At 39.1% G+C, this 20,104-nt stretch overlaps 1 protein-coding gene and 1 long non-coding RNA gene across 4 annotated transcripts in view; one reads left to right on the top strand and one right to left on the bottom strand.

The window, feature by feature from the left end:
* ptpn11b (protein tyrosine phosphatase non-receptor type 11b) overlaps positions 1–20,104 on the top strand; it is a 91,428-nt gene that overhangs the window by 43,552 nt on the left and 27,772 nt on the right. For 2 of the 3 annotated variants that reach the window (XM_041800484.1, XM_041800486.1), the window contains exons 3-5: positions 2,849–3,043; positions 19,451–19,643; positions 19,854–19,973. In XM_041800484.1, coding sequence (XP_041656418.1) covers positions 2,849–3,043; positions 19,451–19,643; positions 19,854–19,973 — 508 coding nt within the window. The remainder of the gene's footprint in view (positions 1–2,848; positions 3,044–19,450; positions 19,644–19,853; positions 19,974–20,104) is intronic. The other variant, XM_041800485.1, reaches the window with a different exon arrangement.
* Positions 12,036–12,617, bottom strand: LOC121518222. The gene is made up of 3 exons (XR_005992631.1): positions 12,594–12,617; positions 12,296–12,373; positions 12,036–12,104 (listed from the first exon to the last, which is right to left on the bottom strand). It is a non-coding gene; the product is annotated as an uncharacterized LOC121518222 (long non-coding RNA).

Here is a 20,104-nt window from a genome sequence, read left to right as displayed (position 1 = left end):
GAGATGAGGTTTCTTGCAGTTCATCTTTCTTCAATCAAGAACATGCTTTTTTCTTCCTGTGTTCAACAGAACAGTACAGAAACCTCCGAGGGAGGGATGGATGGATGGATGGATGGATGGATGGATGGAGGGAGGGAGGGAGGGATGGATGGATGGAGGGCGGGAGGGAGGGATGGATGGATGGATGGATGGATGGATGGATGGATGGATGGAGGGAGGGAGGGATGGGATGGGATGGATGGGATGGATGGATGGGATGGATGGATGGATGGAGGGAGGGAGGGAGGGAGGGAGGGATGGATGGATGGATGGATGGATGGATGGATGGATGGGATGGATGGATGGAGGGAGGGAGGGAGGGAGGGAGGGATGGATGGATGGATGGATGGATGGATGGATGGATGGATGGATGTGCATAAAATCCACATTTAGAGCAAGAAGTATCCTAGAGTCAGGAATGGTCAATGGTGATTCATTCACTGCATGTGTTCATACTTGTGAATTGATTAACACAATAATTTACTCAATTAATGAGCCTTTTCAGTAGGATAGACAGTGCAAATAGTCTAATAAATTACAGGCAACACATCTCAGAATAATAACTCATGATGACTTTGCCTAATAGTTATTTTACAGAGTGGACCTTTAACTGCACAATTTTGTAATATTGTGTGTGGAACTATACTGGACAATATTGCAATTCGCTATTATGATTAGGATACAATAGATACAGTAAATGGTATTATAAGTCTACTTGCTTCACTATCAAGGAAATACAGACAACAGTGATGGTTTTGAATTGTGCATTTCCAAAATTAAAAGTTGGAAAATAAGGTATTTCTACAAAGTGCAATAGTGGCACTACTGTACACGTAAAGGCCTTTCTGCATGCACTTTTGTAAACCTTTCATGTACTAATTAATACAAAAATATCTGTCTGTTGTGTAATTATGTAACTGTACAGCCTGACGTTGCATTTGTGATTAGATTAACTGTGCAGCACTACCTCAAATGCATCATAATTTAGGTTATAACATCTAACATGATCACAGCTAGCATAATATAGCTAATAGCCTTAAATCGGTTGCTTTCAACTAAGATTTCGATACAGATTTCAGCACTGAGTTAGTATGTTTTTTGGATTTTAACACGGTTGCTTCAAATAGCAGCTGTCAGAGCAGCAGTGACAGTAACTATAGCAGTAGAGGCTGCTACCAGAGTTCCAATTAGGTGGTCAGATCTGTGACTCCCAGAACTCTAACAATACTTTTGATCAGTATTTTAGATAAATACAGGTTAAGCCTGATCAGCTGCCAACCGATCAGATGATCTTTAGTAACAAACAGCCATTACCAAGAGCTGAACAGACGTAATGCCCACCTATGACGTTACAGATTCAGATTCAGAAAACTTTATTGTCTGTCCTGACAGACAAAAAAGTTTGATTCTTTCTCTATGAAATTTGGCTTATTGAAAAAAACTAAAATGTATCATTGGGGTTATGTTGTGGGGGCTTTGGCACGAGAATTGAGGAGGGCTCTTTAACAGGGCCAAAGACCCGTGGCACCCTGCCAACAGCCACTAATAGAGCCCTAAAGCAATTACCAGGAAACACGGGGAAAGAGGGATGAAGGGGAAGAGAGAGATGGATTATCAGACGGATGAACACAAGAACAAGGGGGAGGATTTACAGTATGTTGAGTGCGAGGATGGAAAGGATAGAAAAAAAAGGAATGTGAAATTAGTGAGGAGAGCAGAAAAGTGATGGTTGACTGTACTAACAGCTTGGCTAACTCCCCAGTGGTTCCCAAAACTCAGTTGTGTGTTTGTGTGCGTCATATTTAATACATTTACAGGATGTTTGTTTATTTCTGCAGGAGAAACATGCCAGAGTTAGTGGAGATAAAATGAAAAAAAAAAAAAGTAAATTTAATACTGAAGCTGCTGAGCTGCTTCGTCCCTTGCTTGCAGGCAGATATCAGAGCTGAACTATGTGTTTGTGTTCGTGTCTCTCCTAGTCTGTTTTTAGACTTGTGTGTGCCTATTCAAAGCAGGCAGAGGACTTTGAATATGCAAAATGGTACCAAATGTTTTCTGGCTTATCAGGCTTTGGGCTGGACAGTAGCGTGCGCTCTGTTGTATTGTTCTGAAACCACAACGCAGCCCCCTCCCAAATACATTAGATATGAAAACTACAGCGTATTAAAGAACGGATGATCCCTTGTGAGAAGATTTATGTTTGTAAGCCTATGGAAGTTGAAGTGAAAAAAGCCAGTATTTTAAATCATGGTGTGCCTTTGTAGGTTTCTTCCCATTTTCTTACTATAATGGGTTGTGGCTTATTTTTTCCCTCTGGATGGAAAGGTCAAAGCTTTTTAGAATATTAAATGTCTTACGCTTGTTATTCAGTAATATATATAACAAATTTGTTCAGCTTTTTAATAGAAACTTCAAATGTGCAGTTATAATTGTTTGATTGTGTTCCTGGCAGAATAAGGGATAAACGCAGTGAAAAATTATCAGGAAGAAAAATTTCACCATGATGTGTTTGTAAGAAAATATATGAACAGATGGCCTGATAAGCGGGAAAAATTATGCTGTCTGTGCATCAATGCTCCCTGAGTGTGTGTGGGCGACAGAGTGTGTACAGTGTTGAATAAAGTATGAGAATATACTGTATGGACATGTGTGTGGGTGGCTTTTACTTTTCACAGTTTAAATGTCTGCAGGGTGCAACTGTTCGAGAGAAAAAGAATAAAATGCTCAGTGCTTTTTTTGGTCGGTTTATTTTTGTCTATATGAATGATAGCCAACTCAAGTGATTTAATTAACATTCTGTGCTTTTCAGGCGGTACGATGAGGTGACCCACATTAAAATCCAGAACTCAGGCGACTACTACGACCTGTATGGAGGTGAGAAGTTTGCCACGCTGGCCGAACTGGTGCAGTATTACACAGAGCAACAGGATCTCCTACGCGAGAGGAATGGCCATGTCATCGAGCTCAAGTACCCGCTCAACTGCAAGGACCCCACCTCTGAAAGGTGCAGACAAAGTCATACACTCCTCCCACGCGTAAAAACAAGCCAAACTTTGCACTTGACAGACACAAATATGCATCAAAGTTTAGCAGAGGTTATCTCCATATGTTAAGAAACTCATTAAAACTATATGCAAGTGTCTCGCTGACCACAGACAGTTATTTTTATTCTTACAGCATCACAGCTATCAGACTCTAAAGCCTCATCCTGTTATGAGTAGCAGCTAAACCACATGAGAATGTTATTAGTCTAGCTTTCTCTGCAGCTACAGGGATCCTGTAGTGGACTTAATGCTGTTTCTGAAGCTTTTTCATGCTGCAGAGGACATTATCTGCATAATATTATTCCTAGGACTTTTTGAATTTAATTAGGGGCATGAGAATTGTATCAAATAATTTTATTCATTGAAGTTCTGCATCATTGTAGTGCCTCTTCAGCATATTGAACCTTAAGGTACAGTTTTGACATCCTTGTAGAGCTGCAGTTTAAGTCTAGGGGTAGCTGCTAATGTTTGAGCAATGTATGTAATGAGGGAAATATAAATACAGCCAACTCATTCATCTTAATTCACATTGAATATTTAGAGGGTAAATTATTATTATTAATACGAAAGCAGAGAGAACATATGTCTTCAAAGACTTGGTTTAAATTTTTGAGTCATCACAATAGAATTAGACAATGAGGGTAGAAGTTGTGCACAGTTTCACACAAAAAAACCCTTAACAATGACCTCCTGCTTTTTCTGAACTACATCTCCCCATCTCCTTCACTGACATTTTACAAAATCCTTATATTTAGATTTTAATCCTGAAACCCAGCCAACCAGCTACCCAAATACCCACGACTAGATAACATAAACGTTTACAGATACTGTATTCAAAGAATGAAAAAGGCCAGTGTACACAATGTTTTTTTTTTTTTCAGAAAAAAATAAACATCCCACAATCCTTTGCGATTCCCTTAATTCATTGCCAGTAATATTGCAAGTCAAACTCAAGGATCGTCTTTTTACATGTATCATTACTGTACTGTTTTTATAATCATATCGATAATTTTGCAATTAGGGCTGCCAAATGATTAAAAATGTTGATTGTGATTAAGCTCAGAGTTTTTAGAGTTAATCACAAATAATCTCCCTTTTTAGTTTCATTTTATTCCATGTTTGCATCTAAAGAAATTTTTCTTTTATTTTGAATTATTAGTGTCTTTTAGTGAGGGTACCTGATTTTCTATTTTGATGCAGACCTACTATTATTTTAAAAGAAAACGAGTAGCTTCAGGTGGACTGAAGATTATGACATAGTTTAATCACGGGAAAGAAGTTCATGGATTGAATGTATAAAGATAGTTGTTTGATGTTTGCACACAGTGATTGAGTTTTTTTAGCGAAATGAGACATTAAAGAGCAGTGGACTTATTTTTCATCACTGTGGCTGCAGGGAGATGCTAAACAGGCTTTACCAAAGTAAAAAAATTAAGACCTTAATCACATCTCAATTAACGCATTAAAGCTGACAGCGGTAGTTGTATGATTTTGTAGTTAATGTGTTTAATGTGTTATAGTATAGCTGCATATATTTTTATCATCCACGCCGCCCCTCCCTACAGACCACACACAGTGCATAGGGCCTCATCATGTGGCACTTCCAATGTTTTTTTTCCTCTCTCCTCTCTCTTCGCCCTCAAGTTATCTATTTTTGGACATCGGTTCTATCCATGATCATTTAAGTACACAGTGTCTGCTATCTCAAAGTATCTATCCCATAAATTCACTCACTGTTGTGCATCCTCTCTTATAAAAAATCACCCTCTACCATTGTTTTGTTTGTGAATTTATGATAAAACCTTAAGTTTCTGTGCTGCTTCTATTCAAGGATTGATAAACATCAAACTTTTCCGTGCACATCAGCTGTTTTAAAATCAGATCGTGGGTGTAAATACATTTTTAAAGGTGATTTAATAAAAAAAAAGTCTACTACTAACACTGAAGCAGAATACACTGAACAAGGAAAATGATCGTTAAAATGAATGGTAATTTTTGTGACTTTTTTCAGATAAAAGTTAGTATTGCTGAATGACAGGTCTGTGATAGTGTTTGGAATGTTATCCATGTTGATGACTGAATTGCAACCTAGACCTGCTTCTTTTAACTCTCTCAGACTAAACTACGAATTGCAAATACATTGTATGAATATTTAGTATTTGTAAGATTGATGTTAAGCCATCTTGCTATAACCGTCGAGCTATAGACTGCTAGAAAAAAGGAGAATCTCAAGATTTTAACGAAGTCCAGTAGTAATGGCTCACAGAAACACAAAAGCAGGAACTAGCTCTTTGGTGAGGAAAACACAGGCAAAAAATATAGCTCAAGGTGTGTGGTGCCTGCCTTCGCCATCCAATAGTAGTCCAAAAACCAGGACAAATCCTGGTAGTCCTTGTATCAGATGAAGGAACTAATGGAGACACTAACATGGCTTAACCAAAGTGTGCTAAAAAGCCCAACAAGGCATGAAATTAATCACAATTAAACATAATGTTGTACACTTCGGGACCTTGATTATTCACAAAGGTGCAGTGTGTAAAACTGGGATTATCAGCAATCTAACAGTCAGTTCTAGAATGTAATTCTCATGTGTATTTGTTTTTTGGCTCCGTCTGTGATGCTAAAGAAACATGCAAAATGCAAAAATCCAAAATGGCAGCGTCCCTGGAGGGGACTGTCCCTTTGTATAAAAAAGGCTTATTCTGGGTTAATTTTTTTAAAAACTGTTTTATTTTTACCAAATCTTTCCTCAACATGCTGCTGTGCTAAATATCACACCCTCTACTTTTGTACAGTTAATCTCTATTAATCTTTTTAGGCAAGAAAAAACTGACATTTCAATTGACCTAGTTAACATAACAAGTTGCAAAAATACTCCAACCTTTTTTGCATTAGTAGCGAATACTTTTCCTGGATTTTGTTCCTCTGTCCTGACTTTTCTGAGACATGTTGCTGACATCAAATTCAGAAAGAGCTAATATTTGTCACGGACTGCTCAAATGTTTCATCTTCAACATCTGATATGTTGTTTATGTTCTATTATGATTCAAATGTGGGTTTGTGAGATGTGCAAGTTAGTGCAGCCTGTCTTTATTTACAGTGTCCCAACTTTTTTGGACTTTGGGTTGTAATCAGACTGATTTTGTCACTGATGCTTGCTTTACATGAAGTTTGGACACAGTGTGAGTTGACACAGCATTTAACAGTGAACAGTTGATATCTGTTGGATTCTTTAAAGAGCTGCAGACCCCAACACCATTGCTCTTTTTAAGGATTTTTTACGCATCAGTATTAATTCATCAAAATTCCCTCCTTATAACTGATTTTCTTTTATTTCAACTCATTTTAAGTGTTTGTATAACTGGCCAATCACAGCAGCTTCACAATGTATTGTATTTGAACAGTCATGCTGTTTACTCCCTTTAGAGCTCAACAGTGCCTGCCCAGATTTTTGGCTGCATTGGTTCCAGAGGCGAAAGCTGACATTAAAAACCTCCATAGACATTCCTTAAAACCCTTATAACAATCCTTATTACATTGCTGACCTGCCAAGCTACCCAGCTACCTGAGTACTCATGGCTATAAAACAATTGATTTAGCATGAAAATGGTGTTCAAAAACAAAAAGAAAGGCAACGGTTTAAGACTGTGTACGCATTTTTGTACAAGGAGGTTGGAACTACGCATCCCACAATCCATTCTGATCCATTTTATTTAACGTTAATGAAAGCTTTTCAAGCTTTGATCTGTAGTCAAAAGGCTTTGTACACAAGCTCAACAGACATCTCCATAGTAACCAAAGATTCCTCCAATCAGAGGCCTCACTGTGCCACTGAAGGATTGTGGGTACTGTAGTATTTCTGACTGAGGCTGTGAACAAACTATGATTTTCTGAAAGTGAGGTTGATATCTAGTGAACTTTTGTCTTTTACAGGAGCATATACCACTGTTTCACGTTAAGGTAGCTCTCATTAAGTCTGACTGGGATCCTTCTGATAATATGGCTTATAATCAAATCCACTATGGAGAAAATGAGTGGGACTTTTGGTTCCGGAACCACACCGCTGAGTTCTATTTGAAAATAAACATGGAATGCTTCCTGATTGGTCGATGCTTGTTCTTTGATGTCCATTATGACATCACAGACCATTCTAAGAACTCCCTATATAAGCCCCTCAGACAGCGGTAAACATTGTTAGTCCTGTTGGCTACACTGAACTGTCTGACGGCGTTAATGTCCAGATTTCAGAGCAAGACGTTCAAAGATTTCACGTATCGAGAATCTACAGTCATGCAGAGAATTTTGCAGGAAACGGTAGATATGAATGAGTGGACCGTGGTAAAAAACGCCAAAAAAGGCGTGAGCAAACAAAATGATAATTACGCCACACCACGCTGTGAACAGCCCCGGAATGCCAAAAAAGGCTTTGGCAGACAAAATGATAATTACCCCACACCACGCTGGGAACAGCCCCGGAACGCCAAAAAAGGCTTTGGCAGACAAAATGATAATTGCCCCACACCACGCTGGGAACAGCCCCGGAACGCCAAAAGCGGTGGTAACAGACAAAATGATAATTACCCCACACCACGCTGGGAACGGCCCCGCCAAGTTTGGAACCATTATCCTCAAGGGACTCCAGCTGCAAGTAAGCCTGAACCAGTGCAATCACAGGAACCTGCAGAGACCCAGGAGGATTCATGGTCTAACGATGAATGTGAGTCATTTTGTCTAAAAGTGAACAACCCAGAGCCGGCAAAGAAAAAGAAGAAGAAAAAGAAGAAGAAGAACAATTATGGGGAGGAGGAGCCGAGCCAACCCTCCTTGGTGGATGACGATGAATGTGAAGACCCCCAAGATATGGGATTCACATATTCAAGCAAACGGAAGGTAATACTGGATCTGACACAGTGTATGTCTGTGTATGAGTACTACCAGTTAGAGAAGGTGACCAAAGACCAGCCTGAAGCAGTGTCTGGAGAGAGACCACGGGCTGAAGAGAGTCTGTCACAGATCCAGCCTGTGGCTACAGACGTTCAATTAGTTCAGGTCACTGAGGTGACAAAGGACCAGGCTGAGATCCCACTTGAGGAAAGCATTCAGGCCCAAGATCAAGTCCCAGAAGATCAAGCAGCCAAAGTCTCCTCTGATGTGGATCTGCTCCCTGCTGAGGTCTCAGACAAACAGGCCACAGCCGGGGCAGAGGTCATGGAAGTGGGGACAGAGGACTGCTTTGCCCAGCTAAAAGAGGAGAACTTAGAACTGAAGGCAGAACTGTCAAGGGTTCACATGGAACTTCCTGATCAGGGATGGATTTGGCCACATGAAATGGGCATGATTGCTGCCGAACTCAGCCTGACCCAAAAAGAGCTGGTTGAAAAGAGCCGTGAATGGGAAGAAGAAAAGAAACTTCTCCTGGCTAAAATTGACTCCGCTGGTCCAAATCAAACACACCTTAGGGGGGACGAGGTCTGTGAGGAAATCCGCAGCCTGAAGGCGGCCCTCAGCCAGGCCCAGGGAGACCTGGTTCAAAAGAGCTGTGAGTGGGAGGAGGAAAAGAAGTGTCTCCTGGCCAGAATCAACAACACCACTGCTCCAAATCCACAACACCTGAGGGGGGGTGAGGTCTCCAGGGAAGTCAGCACCCTGAAGGCGGCCCTCAGCCAGGCCCAAGAAGACCTGGTGCAGAGCCGCCGCCAATCAGAGGAGGAGACCTCCAGGATTAAGGCCTCTATGGAGCAGGCAAAAATGGACCAGAGGAAACAGAGACAGCTGTGGAAAGAGGAAAAATCCCGCCTCATCAGTGAGCACAAAGAGGCCACCACAAGGTTAGAGGGGAAACTGAGGGATGCCCAAAATGAGCTCAACAACAACAAGAGCTCATTTGAGATAGAGCATTTTCAGTTCCTCATGTCTCAAATGGATGAAAGGGCCAAATCAGGAGCAGCATTGGACCAGGCTCAGGACACCATAGAGGTCCTCACACGCCAGCTGGAGGAGGAGAGATCCCACCCCCCAGTAGAACATCCAGAGGACTCTAGGATGGAGACGGCTCTGAAAGAGGCCAGGGAAGACCAGGCAAGAGAGCGACAACGGTGGGAGGCTGAAAAATCAAGGCTCCAGGCTCAAGTTTCAGATTTGGAAGAGGAACTGGCACAGGCCAAAAAGGACCTGGCAACCAAGAAAGGGCTATGGGGGGAGGAGAGGTCAGGACTCCTCAGAGAAAATGCTGACCTGAGGGAGTCTCTGCAGCAGACCCAGAGGATGATGGAGCGACAGGCGCTGGACTGGCAACAGGAGAAAGCCTCTCTCCTGGAGTCTATGAACATCATCCAGCAGACTCTGGAGGTGAAAGAAGTCCAACAAACGGAAACATCGGACATTCTTCGTCAGAGACTGGACAATCTGGAGGTCAAGTTGGAGGAGGCTCAGAAGAAGAAAAAGAAGAAATCTTTGAAGGAGAGGTTTCTGAGTCTGTTTGGCAGAGATTCAGGGGCCTCCACTTCATCTTCTGACAGCCTCCAGCACTGACTCCAAACCCTCCTCCCTGTCACCTGTTAACTGTCTGAAGGACTGCATGGTGGGACTGTTGGTTATGCATCAGCAGGAAGGTTTCTGTTGCCAATCCCTTTGGGCAGGAGCCTTTCTGTGTGGAGTTACCATCGTCTACCATGCCCTAACGGGTTCTCTCCGGGTGCTCCGGCTTCCCCAAACCAAAAGCATAACAGCAAGTTAACAGGTGACTTTAGAAATAAAAAAATTGAAATTAGCTTCTTGTACAGCCTACATATTTCAATAAAAAATGAACAAAATAATTTACATATTGAATGAGTTTTTTTCAGCAATGTTGACTCATGTTTGGTTGTTTATAAATGACACACAGATGTCTGTGTAAAGATGCTCAATAAAGGGCCCGCTCAATATGAATCTGAGTTTAAGTTTGTGAAAAAATATGAAGAACAACTTGAACAATTATTAAAAATGTTCAAATTTATAAAGTGTTAAAAATAAAAGTGCTACAAAGAACACAGAAGTGAAACGTCAAGATCACATATAAACAATAAAAAAAAAAAGAAATCCCTATCACAGAATATAGAGAATAATAAGGTTTGAACGGACGTCTGCTCAGGGCTTCCATACAACTGTGTTTACCTGGCATTTTTTGTGACCCCTGCAAACAGCAGAGCCCCAAGGTTGACATCACACAAACTCCTGCATGAGCACATACCTTCATTTCACATCCAGCTAGTTCAATGTAAATCTTCTCTAGAATCTTAGTGTTAATTTTGGCAGCTTTCTTTAATTTTAGTCTTAGCCTTTTAGTTTTAGTTACATTTTAGTCATTTACCCTTTTTAGTTTTATTCTAGTTTTAGTCAACGAAAACTCAAACACATTTTAGTCTAGTTTTATTCCATTAAAAGTCCTCACATATTAGGCTTTACTTTTAGTCCAAGCATTTATTCTCTTGCCTAAATCTGGTACCAAATCATGGTAGTGTGTTCTATGCACCCTGTAAAACCTACACTGTTAAAAAAGAATAATTGAGAAAACTCAAAATTTTAAGGCAACCTTTTGCAGTAAGATTTTTGAATTGTGTCAACAATTTGCCATGTCATTGTCCAAAGTGGCATTTCATCGTTGTACCAATTATATTTATGTTGTTCTGTGATTGGTCACTATTATTAATTCTTCGTTTTGCCAATATAAACATGTTTATTTGCTCAATAGCGTCATTCATATAACTAGCAAAAGCTAATTAACTGCACGATCATTATTTATTTACCTGCATTTCAATAAATACACAATCCTACATGGTGTTTCCATACTTTTATTTTACTTAACCGTGCAACACTGTAACACTTTGGTGATAACACTGTCAAGAATGACACACCTACCCAGAGGACTACCACAACAGGTAAGAAGGCATTCATTGTATAAAAAAAAGGAACACTTAAAAATCTGACACATCGTCCAGGACAACAGCCTCCTCCAAAATCACAGCATGTTCTGCATCGTAGCTGATGAAGTTGATGCAACAGCTTCCTCTTCACTTCACTTTACTCTCAGAAAAATGGTGCTCAGTTATTACCTTTAAAGGTACAAAAGCTTGTCACTGTGGCAGCACCCTAAAGGTACAAGTATAGGGTACAATTTTAGGGGGTACAATTTTGTACCTTTGCATTTTGTACCCAAAGGTACATCTACTGTACCCATACCCTTAGATTTTGTACCTTATGGAGACCAAATGATCTAGGTACCTTTAAGAAAAGGAACAAATTTGTTCTTCTAAAGGTACCACCACAGTGACAAGGTATTTGTACCTTTAATGTGGCAAATTTGAACCCATTACAACAAACAAAAAAAGTTTCATAATATTTATTAACATAAAAATTATTACATTACACATTTTGACAGAGAATAGCAATATTTTGGCTACTGCAATATCACTTCAATTATTTACTGTATAACTTCAACATAATTCACTTTTAAAGTAGCATTTCAAAAACATTTTTTAAGAATATATGTAAATAGTGCAAAGGCACACAGATCAATCTTTTTTTAAAGTCTCTGTTGTTAAAGGCTTTCTCAGGCAGCATCAATGAGTGTATAGATCACTCATAAAAATCACATATAATCTATTTTCCATTTTAAATCACACACACAATGGCATTAAGAGCAATGCAAATAAAACAGAACGATGCACCACTGAGTTTAAACAAAGACAGAAGTGGGTCCATACTCTCCTACTGTGTTATATGTATGCTTCAGTACAGCAGATAAAATCCCAGTAATGGTCAGTGAAGTCCTTTAAAGAAGGTGTGTAATCTTCATGTAAGATGTGTAAACCTAGGCGAAAACAATGAAGATGCGGAGGGCTGCAGTTACCCAATCTTCAACTCCTGCTCCTCAGCATAGATCCATACTGTCCACCTTGAGTGATACTGTAACATTCCTGGTATGGACATCTTCTGGACATTGTTGATTGAGGGTAAAAGCTGGGTAGGAACTTCCAGTTCACACTGAAAAAATACAAAAACAAAACAGAAGTCAAAATGATGTAGAAGCAAAAGTAGCAAATGTAAATAGCACAGACCCAGATTTACTGTCTAAGTTCCAGATTCTCAAAAATAGAGTGTATATATATATATAAAACATTTCCAAGTTAGAGACACATAAACATCTTCCCTTTCATTAAAAACTAACTCCATACCTGCTCCACTGTGATGAAATGGTCCTCAGTCCCTCCAGATATGGGGCAGCAGGACTAACACAGCACAGAGGTTAATATCTGTAAGAAACAACAAAAAAAGGTCCTTTGAGACATTCAGACTCTGCAACACCTCTGAGGATTCCCAATAAATAACTGGAAGACTGTTGAGCTACTTGTTGTATCAGCATGTATGAAAAACTTAAATATAATTTCAGGACTATTATTAAATACACAAACAGACCATATTATCAATATGCTTGAATAATTTACTTATATCCAAAATGAAATAGCAAAATACCTGGTAGACCAAATCCCAGTGTTTTGTTGCCATAGAGTACATTTAGCCATTGGAGATTTTCATCCTCAGCTTGATCACATTCAGATGTATGTGGTTACAGCCCTCTCACTGGCACTGGCACAGGTTCACAGCAAATGGATGATTACATCAACCTCTCCTTAAAACTGAAAGAAGTGATAGAGGGAAGATTCATAACTTCTTTTCCACATCATCTTAAAGAGAGTAGGAACCAGATAATCTCAGAAACATCTTTCTTGCTTTCCTTGCAGCATTATCTTGAACTGTTAAAAGTGCTAAGTTTGCTTACATAACACAGACTATGTGCTTTGAACAGATGGAAGCAGACTGAAGTACCACAACTAGTGACACTTACATGTGAAGCCAGACTTAGGAAAGGGCATTTCTTCGGTACATCATCAATTGTCATGCCATCCGGGATCTCCTTTTGCCACCATGAAAAGGTCTGCTTCATCTAGCCTTTGACCATGGAGAGGACTGGTTTCATCTTCTGGTATCCCATATGTAGATCATACAAATGCTTCTCAATAGAGAATGCACCACCTGCTAGAATTAACAAATAAATAATCACAATCACCAAATGCTGACTCCAATTAGACTGCTATTATCAGAGGCTGAAATACTATGTTATTTGCCCTGGAATTTTTATTTAGAAAAGATGCAAATGCAACTGATTTGGCCAGGATTTAAAAAGGCAAAACTTATCTTGTTGCAGTTTTTTTTTATCATTTTAAAGTGAAAGATTACAAGAACATTTTTTATAATTATTATGGTAATAATCTCTATTCATTACAAGGACATTTGTATCACTGACATAATTTCAATTCTTTGTTATTTTTATGTTGGAGGTTTTGTTTTAAGATCAATGGTAGATGTTATGGTAATTATTTAATGCCAACGTAACCACATGATAAACTGACTAATTAGAAAACAATCAATAGATGAATCTATGAAATAACCATTGGCAACCGAAAGCCCAAAACACACTGGCACTGTCAAACCCACATCCAAACGACCGCCCCCATTACTTTCTATCAGCAACGGAGCATTTTAAGCCACTGCTCTACTCCCAGTGCAGCCGGCTGCAGCTGGCAAAGTGTTTACCTGAGAGAACTACTTTTGGTTACTGTTGTTGAAGTGTACAATTGATGGCATGGCAATTGAGGTGTGTCATATCATATAACACAATGCAGTGGTCTGGTGTTGGTGTTGTGGGCTTTCGCCTTGTCCCAGAAACATACAGTTACATGTAATTGTGCAAAAAACATTTCTAATAAACACATGCAGCTATATCAATCCACTCACCCCTGACACATATCTGCAACAAGTTCTCGCAGCACTAGGAAACTCTTGATGTTTGGTACCCAAATTTCTTTTCACTTCCTTCCACTTTGTCAAGAGTTCAAGGTATCTAAAACAAAATAATAAAGCAAAATAAACATTCATTATCAAATGATAAAATAAATATATACAATAAGTTATTCGTGATGTTTTGAAATCACAATATCAAAAGATATATAGTTATATTGATCCAATAAAATATTATGCATTGCGCATTATGCATAAAAAGTGCTAAAAGTATGTGAATTTTTTACTTTCTATAACATCAATTAAGAATGAAGATTAATGACACAGTATGGTGGCTCTAGAATATCATTTTTACAAATACACTAGGAATCATTATAACTAATGTGTACATGTACTTTTCAGTGTTTTGCTGATCTTACCCCTACATCAGTCAGTTTTTTTTAAGTGTACTTGCAGTGGAGTAGTTTAATTGTGTGGTGTAAATTCAGGGTTTGAATACTTACATATTTTAATTAGTAGTTAAAACAACAATAAATCCACCTTCTATTAAGATGAGACGATATCTTTCAATATATATAAAATATAGACAGTATTTTTTTGCATTACAAAACTTACCTTTCTCCTTTCTTGAAGAATTCCCCAGGATCTGGTCCTACTGTCCTACAGATACTGTTGGCCTGAACTTGGCTTGCTTCTTGAATGAACCAGTAACAGAGTTGTGACACCAAGTGTTCTGTGATGCCAGACTGTTGTTTGCCATCTACTCCATGACCTACAAGAACGACCACACAGAGAGGGAGAGAGAACTGTCATTTTTACCACACACACTAAAGGTTAATTTATCACTTCTTTCGTAAACGTAGGGTTAAACTGCCATGCACTAGTATGAGTAATATTTTTCTTGCTTAACTAAACACCTAACAGACTTTACTGACTGGAACACTGTTGATCTGGCCAATAAATCAAAAACATGGGACATGGCAGCTTGCATTTGTAGCTGCTGTTGTGGTGTAACTGGTGACCGTGTTAACCAGTGACTTACTTGCTTTACATAAATGCATCACGGACTTTCAGCTGGTGTAAACGACTGAATCGAATTCTTGGGGAAAGTTTCTGTTGTTAACATCCGTTTGGCTGAGAGTCACTGATTAACACAGTCGCTATTTACAACGTAACATCAGTCCGTGCAAATGCTACGTTTAATAATATTAAAAAGAATCTGCAACCAATAAACAAACACTGCATGAGCACGGAATGGCAGGAAATTAAAAGACAAACGGCAACGGGTCCTTTTCTTCTGACACAGTCTCCTGTGGGAGGCGGAGAGGGAAACACATGGGGGCTTCACTCATATTAGTGACGTTAGCCTCCAAGTAAACAAACACGCCAACTGATAGCCTGCTAACGGTCCGATGGTCGACAAAACACTCCGATAAGACCCATTTATTTAACAACTGAACCATTAATGCAGCAAAAAAGCGTTACATTTTATCAGCCTTCTACCACACTGATGTAGTTTTTAGCAAAGGGCAGAGTCAGCTCACCTGTCTGCATTCACCTCTGTAAACAGGGATACCACTGCGATGACGCCATCACAACCACGTAAAATAACGTCACAAACGATTCAGATAAACTACAGTTTTATTAATTTTAAGACGTAAGAAACAACCGATTTAAAACAGTAACAACATGAAAGGGGATGTTTTAAATAACATGTTGACGAAAACTAAACTTAGGGTTTTTTTTTTCAGTTTTAGTCATCACAGATCTATTTTTATTAGTCTTAGTCTAGTTTTTGTCATGGAAAAAAGGCTGTTGCCAAACATTTTTAGTCATAGTTTTATTCAACAAAGTGAACACTGATGTGAACCAAGACACACTTGCGCTTTGATTCCTGTGAGCTTTCGTGTAAATGGCAGTTATGAACATTGTTGGGGATAGCACATCACAAAGCAGACTTGGATTACTTTTAATGCTGTAACATGTGAGTTCTGTTTTTTGCTTTTTAATGAAAATAATCAGGAAAAAAAAGCTGGATTACCCCTTCCTTTAATTTTACTCCAAGTTTGCTTCATTACCTTTTTGGTGCGAGACTCTCACTGTGCCAACATTTTCTTGCATGTTTGATCATGAAAACAGATCAGAGGTCCCTTCCTCTTATAAAAAAAAAAAAAAAAACTCTTCTTTGACTTTTATTAAATTGCATGGACACAACTGCAAAACACTGGCTAATGATATCTGTTCATGCCACATTAATAGCTGATAGCTGATCATGAATATGGGCTGATACTGATGTTAAACTGATGCGTCAGTTTATTCATTTGTCATTTTGGAATAATCTTCTGAAAGTTTTCAAACTTCAGCCTAACAGAAGTGTTTACACCTACCGTTGAAAGAGAGAACATTATTTAGTCTTAATACACTCACACTCATTAAATTCAGATGCCTTTCACGTCCACATGCATAAATAGAGGTATATTCCCCCGTGTAAATTCAAACAAGCTATGTGGGTGGTGCTGCTGTTTTTGTTTATGTTCACCAAGCATCTACATGCTGACGCTCTCCAGAGAGTACACACAGGTTTAAAACAGCCGCACACTTTATCACACCTACACACCTCATTGAAATGGGAGACGAGAGCCTCTGCCAGGAATCCATGTACGCATTCACATATACAGGAAACATTTGAAAAACATAATATCATAATGTTTAAATCCTCACTTCCCAGCTGTGTTTGGTATTATTTCATACTGACAGTATTATGTTCAACTTCTTATTCTAGTGTGTGTTTCTGAGTTTCTTTTTTGGTCTAGAACAACTTGAGATCTATGGTTTTGGCTTGTGTGGTTTTTCCATTCTACATATACGTCTCTTGTCAGAGGCGCCCACGCGCTCGTCCTCACCGCACAGGAAAATAAAACGCACATGCAGGTTTTTCATCTTATCATCAGCAGCTGAGTGCAGCTATGTGAGAGACACTTTAAATCTTGAGTAGGAGTCTGGGCTCACGATGTACAGTTCATATAGATAGACATTATATACAACCTTACAGTTTACAATCTGGGTCTTTTTTCCCTTAAGGGAGGAAGCACATTGCCAGTCCTCCTCCTCCTCAGCTTGACAAGTTTCAGTCTCAGCTCTTGTTACTTGTCTCATTAATTTGTCGACCTAGAAACGGCATCTAGTGGGAGACTGAGCCTCTTTATCTACAGGAAGGTTGTAAAAGACGACGATGACACAGCCAGCCGGATTTAATTAGCACTGATGATAACTTGTGGTGAAAAGGTGACTCTAAAGCTAAGAAAAAGAACTTTTACACAAATACAACTTTAATTTTCATGGAATCCACAAATAAATGTAGACTTTAGCCTCCAGATAAACTTTAAAGAGAATTTTCTTAAATTCTGCTTATATTAGGTGATTATGATTTCCATTTGCTGCAAGAAATAAATAACGTTTATAAAATATGTATTAAAATTAGTAAGATTTAAAATGATTACATCAATCTAGATACCAAGAAAAGACTCCATTTTGTCCTCAGGATGAGACAAAATACTCTCCAGGTTAGCTTTATTTCAGTAGTTCTGATTTAAGGCTTTACAAATTTGAATCCACAGAGAACACTGCACATTGTGCCTTAAATAAAAATTCTTACTCAATGCACTTTTAAAACAAATAAGATCGAGTGACATCAAGAAAGAAAGAAATATCTTTAGGCCAATGAAATTGAAAATATGTCTGTAATAAAGTAGTAAAACAGTTTAAATTACTTGCAAACTTCCAAAACTATGATACGTGTTTATAAACCTGATTGACTTTTTTTGACTTCTTTTTTTGCTACAGTAAAATAGGGCTTGGCAGCTGAATGGCATTATACAATACATTCAAAAGATGATTCAATTTATTCTTTCTCAAAGGCAAATCTGAAGAAGAAACTAGAGCACACAAGATACTTTTTGCAATTTAATCAGGTGCAGGGGATTAGTGTTTTGACGCACATACGATATATATTTATAGATATTTTCTTCTGTGAAGAAATAACAAAACAATGTCAGTTTCCAGTCGGATCCACATGAGCTAAATGTTGCAAAGGCACTTTTATAAACAGCCAGATGCACAATGTCAACATGTACATGCAACTGATGGAAAAATAATCTACCTGTTGGAGGGGAAAATGATTGATTGTCAAGCTCTGGTTGCACTGGGTGAAGCAGGAAGCAAGTGCTGCTTTGCGGGGGGGGGTGCAGAAGACATATTCGTGCCTCGGGTAAAGCTTTAGCACTGTGTCCATTTTACTAGAATTGGACCACATCCCTGTATAAAATAAAGACCAAGTTTAGGTTAAAACCTAGTATATGGCTGACCACTGACCACAATTATCTGGGATGCCTGTTGAAATGCCTGACTGAATTGTGTGTTCTGAGTAATTAGTCTTTCTAATGTGTAATTGTAGTGTCCCTAATGTCTGTGGGTTGAGAACTGAAGGACCCTCAAAGTTTAAAACCAAGCGGCAACCTCCAGTCTTTTGCAATAATTGCAATACCTGAGTGTCCACTTGAGGCTGGCTGCAGGAACACTCACTGTTAGGTTGATCCAAAGTTCGGTTGAGACAGTGATTTCAATATGAAAGCCAACACAGATTGGCTTCAAAAGCTGTTTCAGTCTGCCCATTGTAAGCTGACACCTGACGTCAAACAGGGTTTGTCCAGTTCTTTTTACAATCTATGTTTAAATCATGAGCCCTGTCAGCAGGAAACAGCTAACTTGACGCACCAGATGAACTGAATATATTTCACAATCATCTGGCAATGCTCTCATTGAAAGCGTTTGGGAAAGGCAGGACTGTTTAGAAAATCTTCAGAAGGTGATTGGAGGATCGTTCTGTCATCTTCATGATGGGCTATCAGAGCAACAAATGGCGTAGTTCGCCTGCACTACTCTTGTGCAGGCTACTGCCTCCGTCCAAGCTAATCACTCCGCTTGCTGCCATTGTATACAACCACTCGCAACAACTTTGCCTTTACCCGTAACTATTAAATTCTTGTGCCAAAGCAGGTCGGAAGAACCCCGAAAACACCTTTTCTGTCACAGAAAGCTTTCAGTGTTGCCCTCGGCACTTATTTTAAAAATAAATGTTGTCCAGTTATGACCAAAGTGCCACTGTGGCTAATTCTGAGCTAATCACTACACTAGCAGCCATTGTATACAAGCATTCACTCAGTATGTATGGCTCTGAAAGAATAGTCTCTCAGTCGGTCAGTCAGTCATATACTGTACAGACCCATGTGTAAGGCTGACCTCAGTGGTTAGCCAGAAATCAATATATTGTCCAGCTTTAAGATTTACTTTTACCTCAATTCTTAAATTATAAAGAGCTGAAATGGTTAAAATGGTTGAAATAATAAATTCTGACTTAAGAAAATCATTTTTGTGCTTTTCAGCGATGAGACGCTTCCTATAAATAGTCCAGACTGTAATTGTCCTGATCATAATTTAAAGACATTATCTCTCATTCTCTCATTACTTTCCAGGTGGTACCATGGGCACCTATCAGGGCGAGATGCAGAGAAACTCCTCACAGAGAAAGGCAAAGCTGGCAGCTTCCTGGTACGAGAGAGCCAGAGTAAACCAGGCGACTTTGTGCTCTCCGTTCTCACCAACGAGGAGAAACATGAAAACGTGGACCGAAAGACAAAGGTCACCCATGTTATGATACGCTACCAGGTGAGCTTACTCATGTTAGGTCAAGGACAGTGTAAAGGCAGAGATTTAAAACGCTTTTTCTTGTAAATTTTCATCTCATACAACCTTAGCATACTGCTGATACTTTGAACCAGAGTATTAAAGTATTTTAGAAATGGTGGTGATGCTTTTCTGCTCTTATACTCTCGACTTCAGCTAGTGCTTTAGTTAAACTGTTTATGATGTCTCCAGCAGGACGGTAAATACGATGTGGGCGGTGGTGAGAGGTTTGACACTCTGGCTGACCTGGTGGATCATTATAAGAAGAACCCCATGGTGGAAAAAAGTGGAATTGTAGTGCACCTCAAACAGGTATGGGAGAAAAACTCATCTAACTCCTTAACACGTGGATAGAGTTATAGCTAGGTGAAGTCAAACCACACACACCACTATTTCATAATCAAGATTTCTGTTTTGTTTTAAACAACTTCACTCATTTAATT

Source organism: Cheilinus undulatus, linkage group 11, assembly GCF_018320785.1.
Source record: "Cheilinus undulatus linkage group 11, ASM1832078v1, whole genome shotgun sequence".
Classification (NCBI taxonomy): Eukaryota; Metazoa; Chordata; class Actinopteri; order Labriformes; family Labridae; genus Cheilinus; species Cheilinus undulatus.
This window is presented reverse-complemented; position numbering and strand designations above follow the sequence as displayed.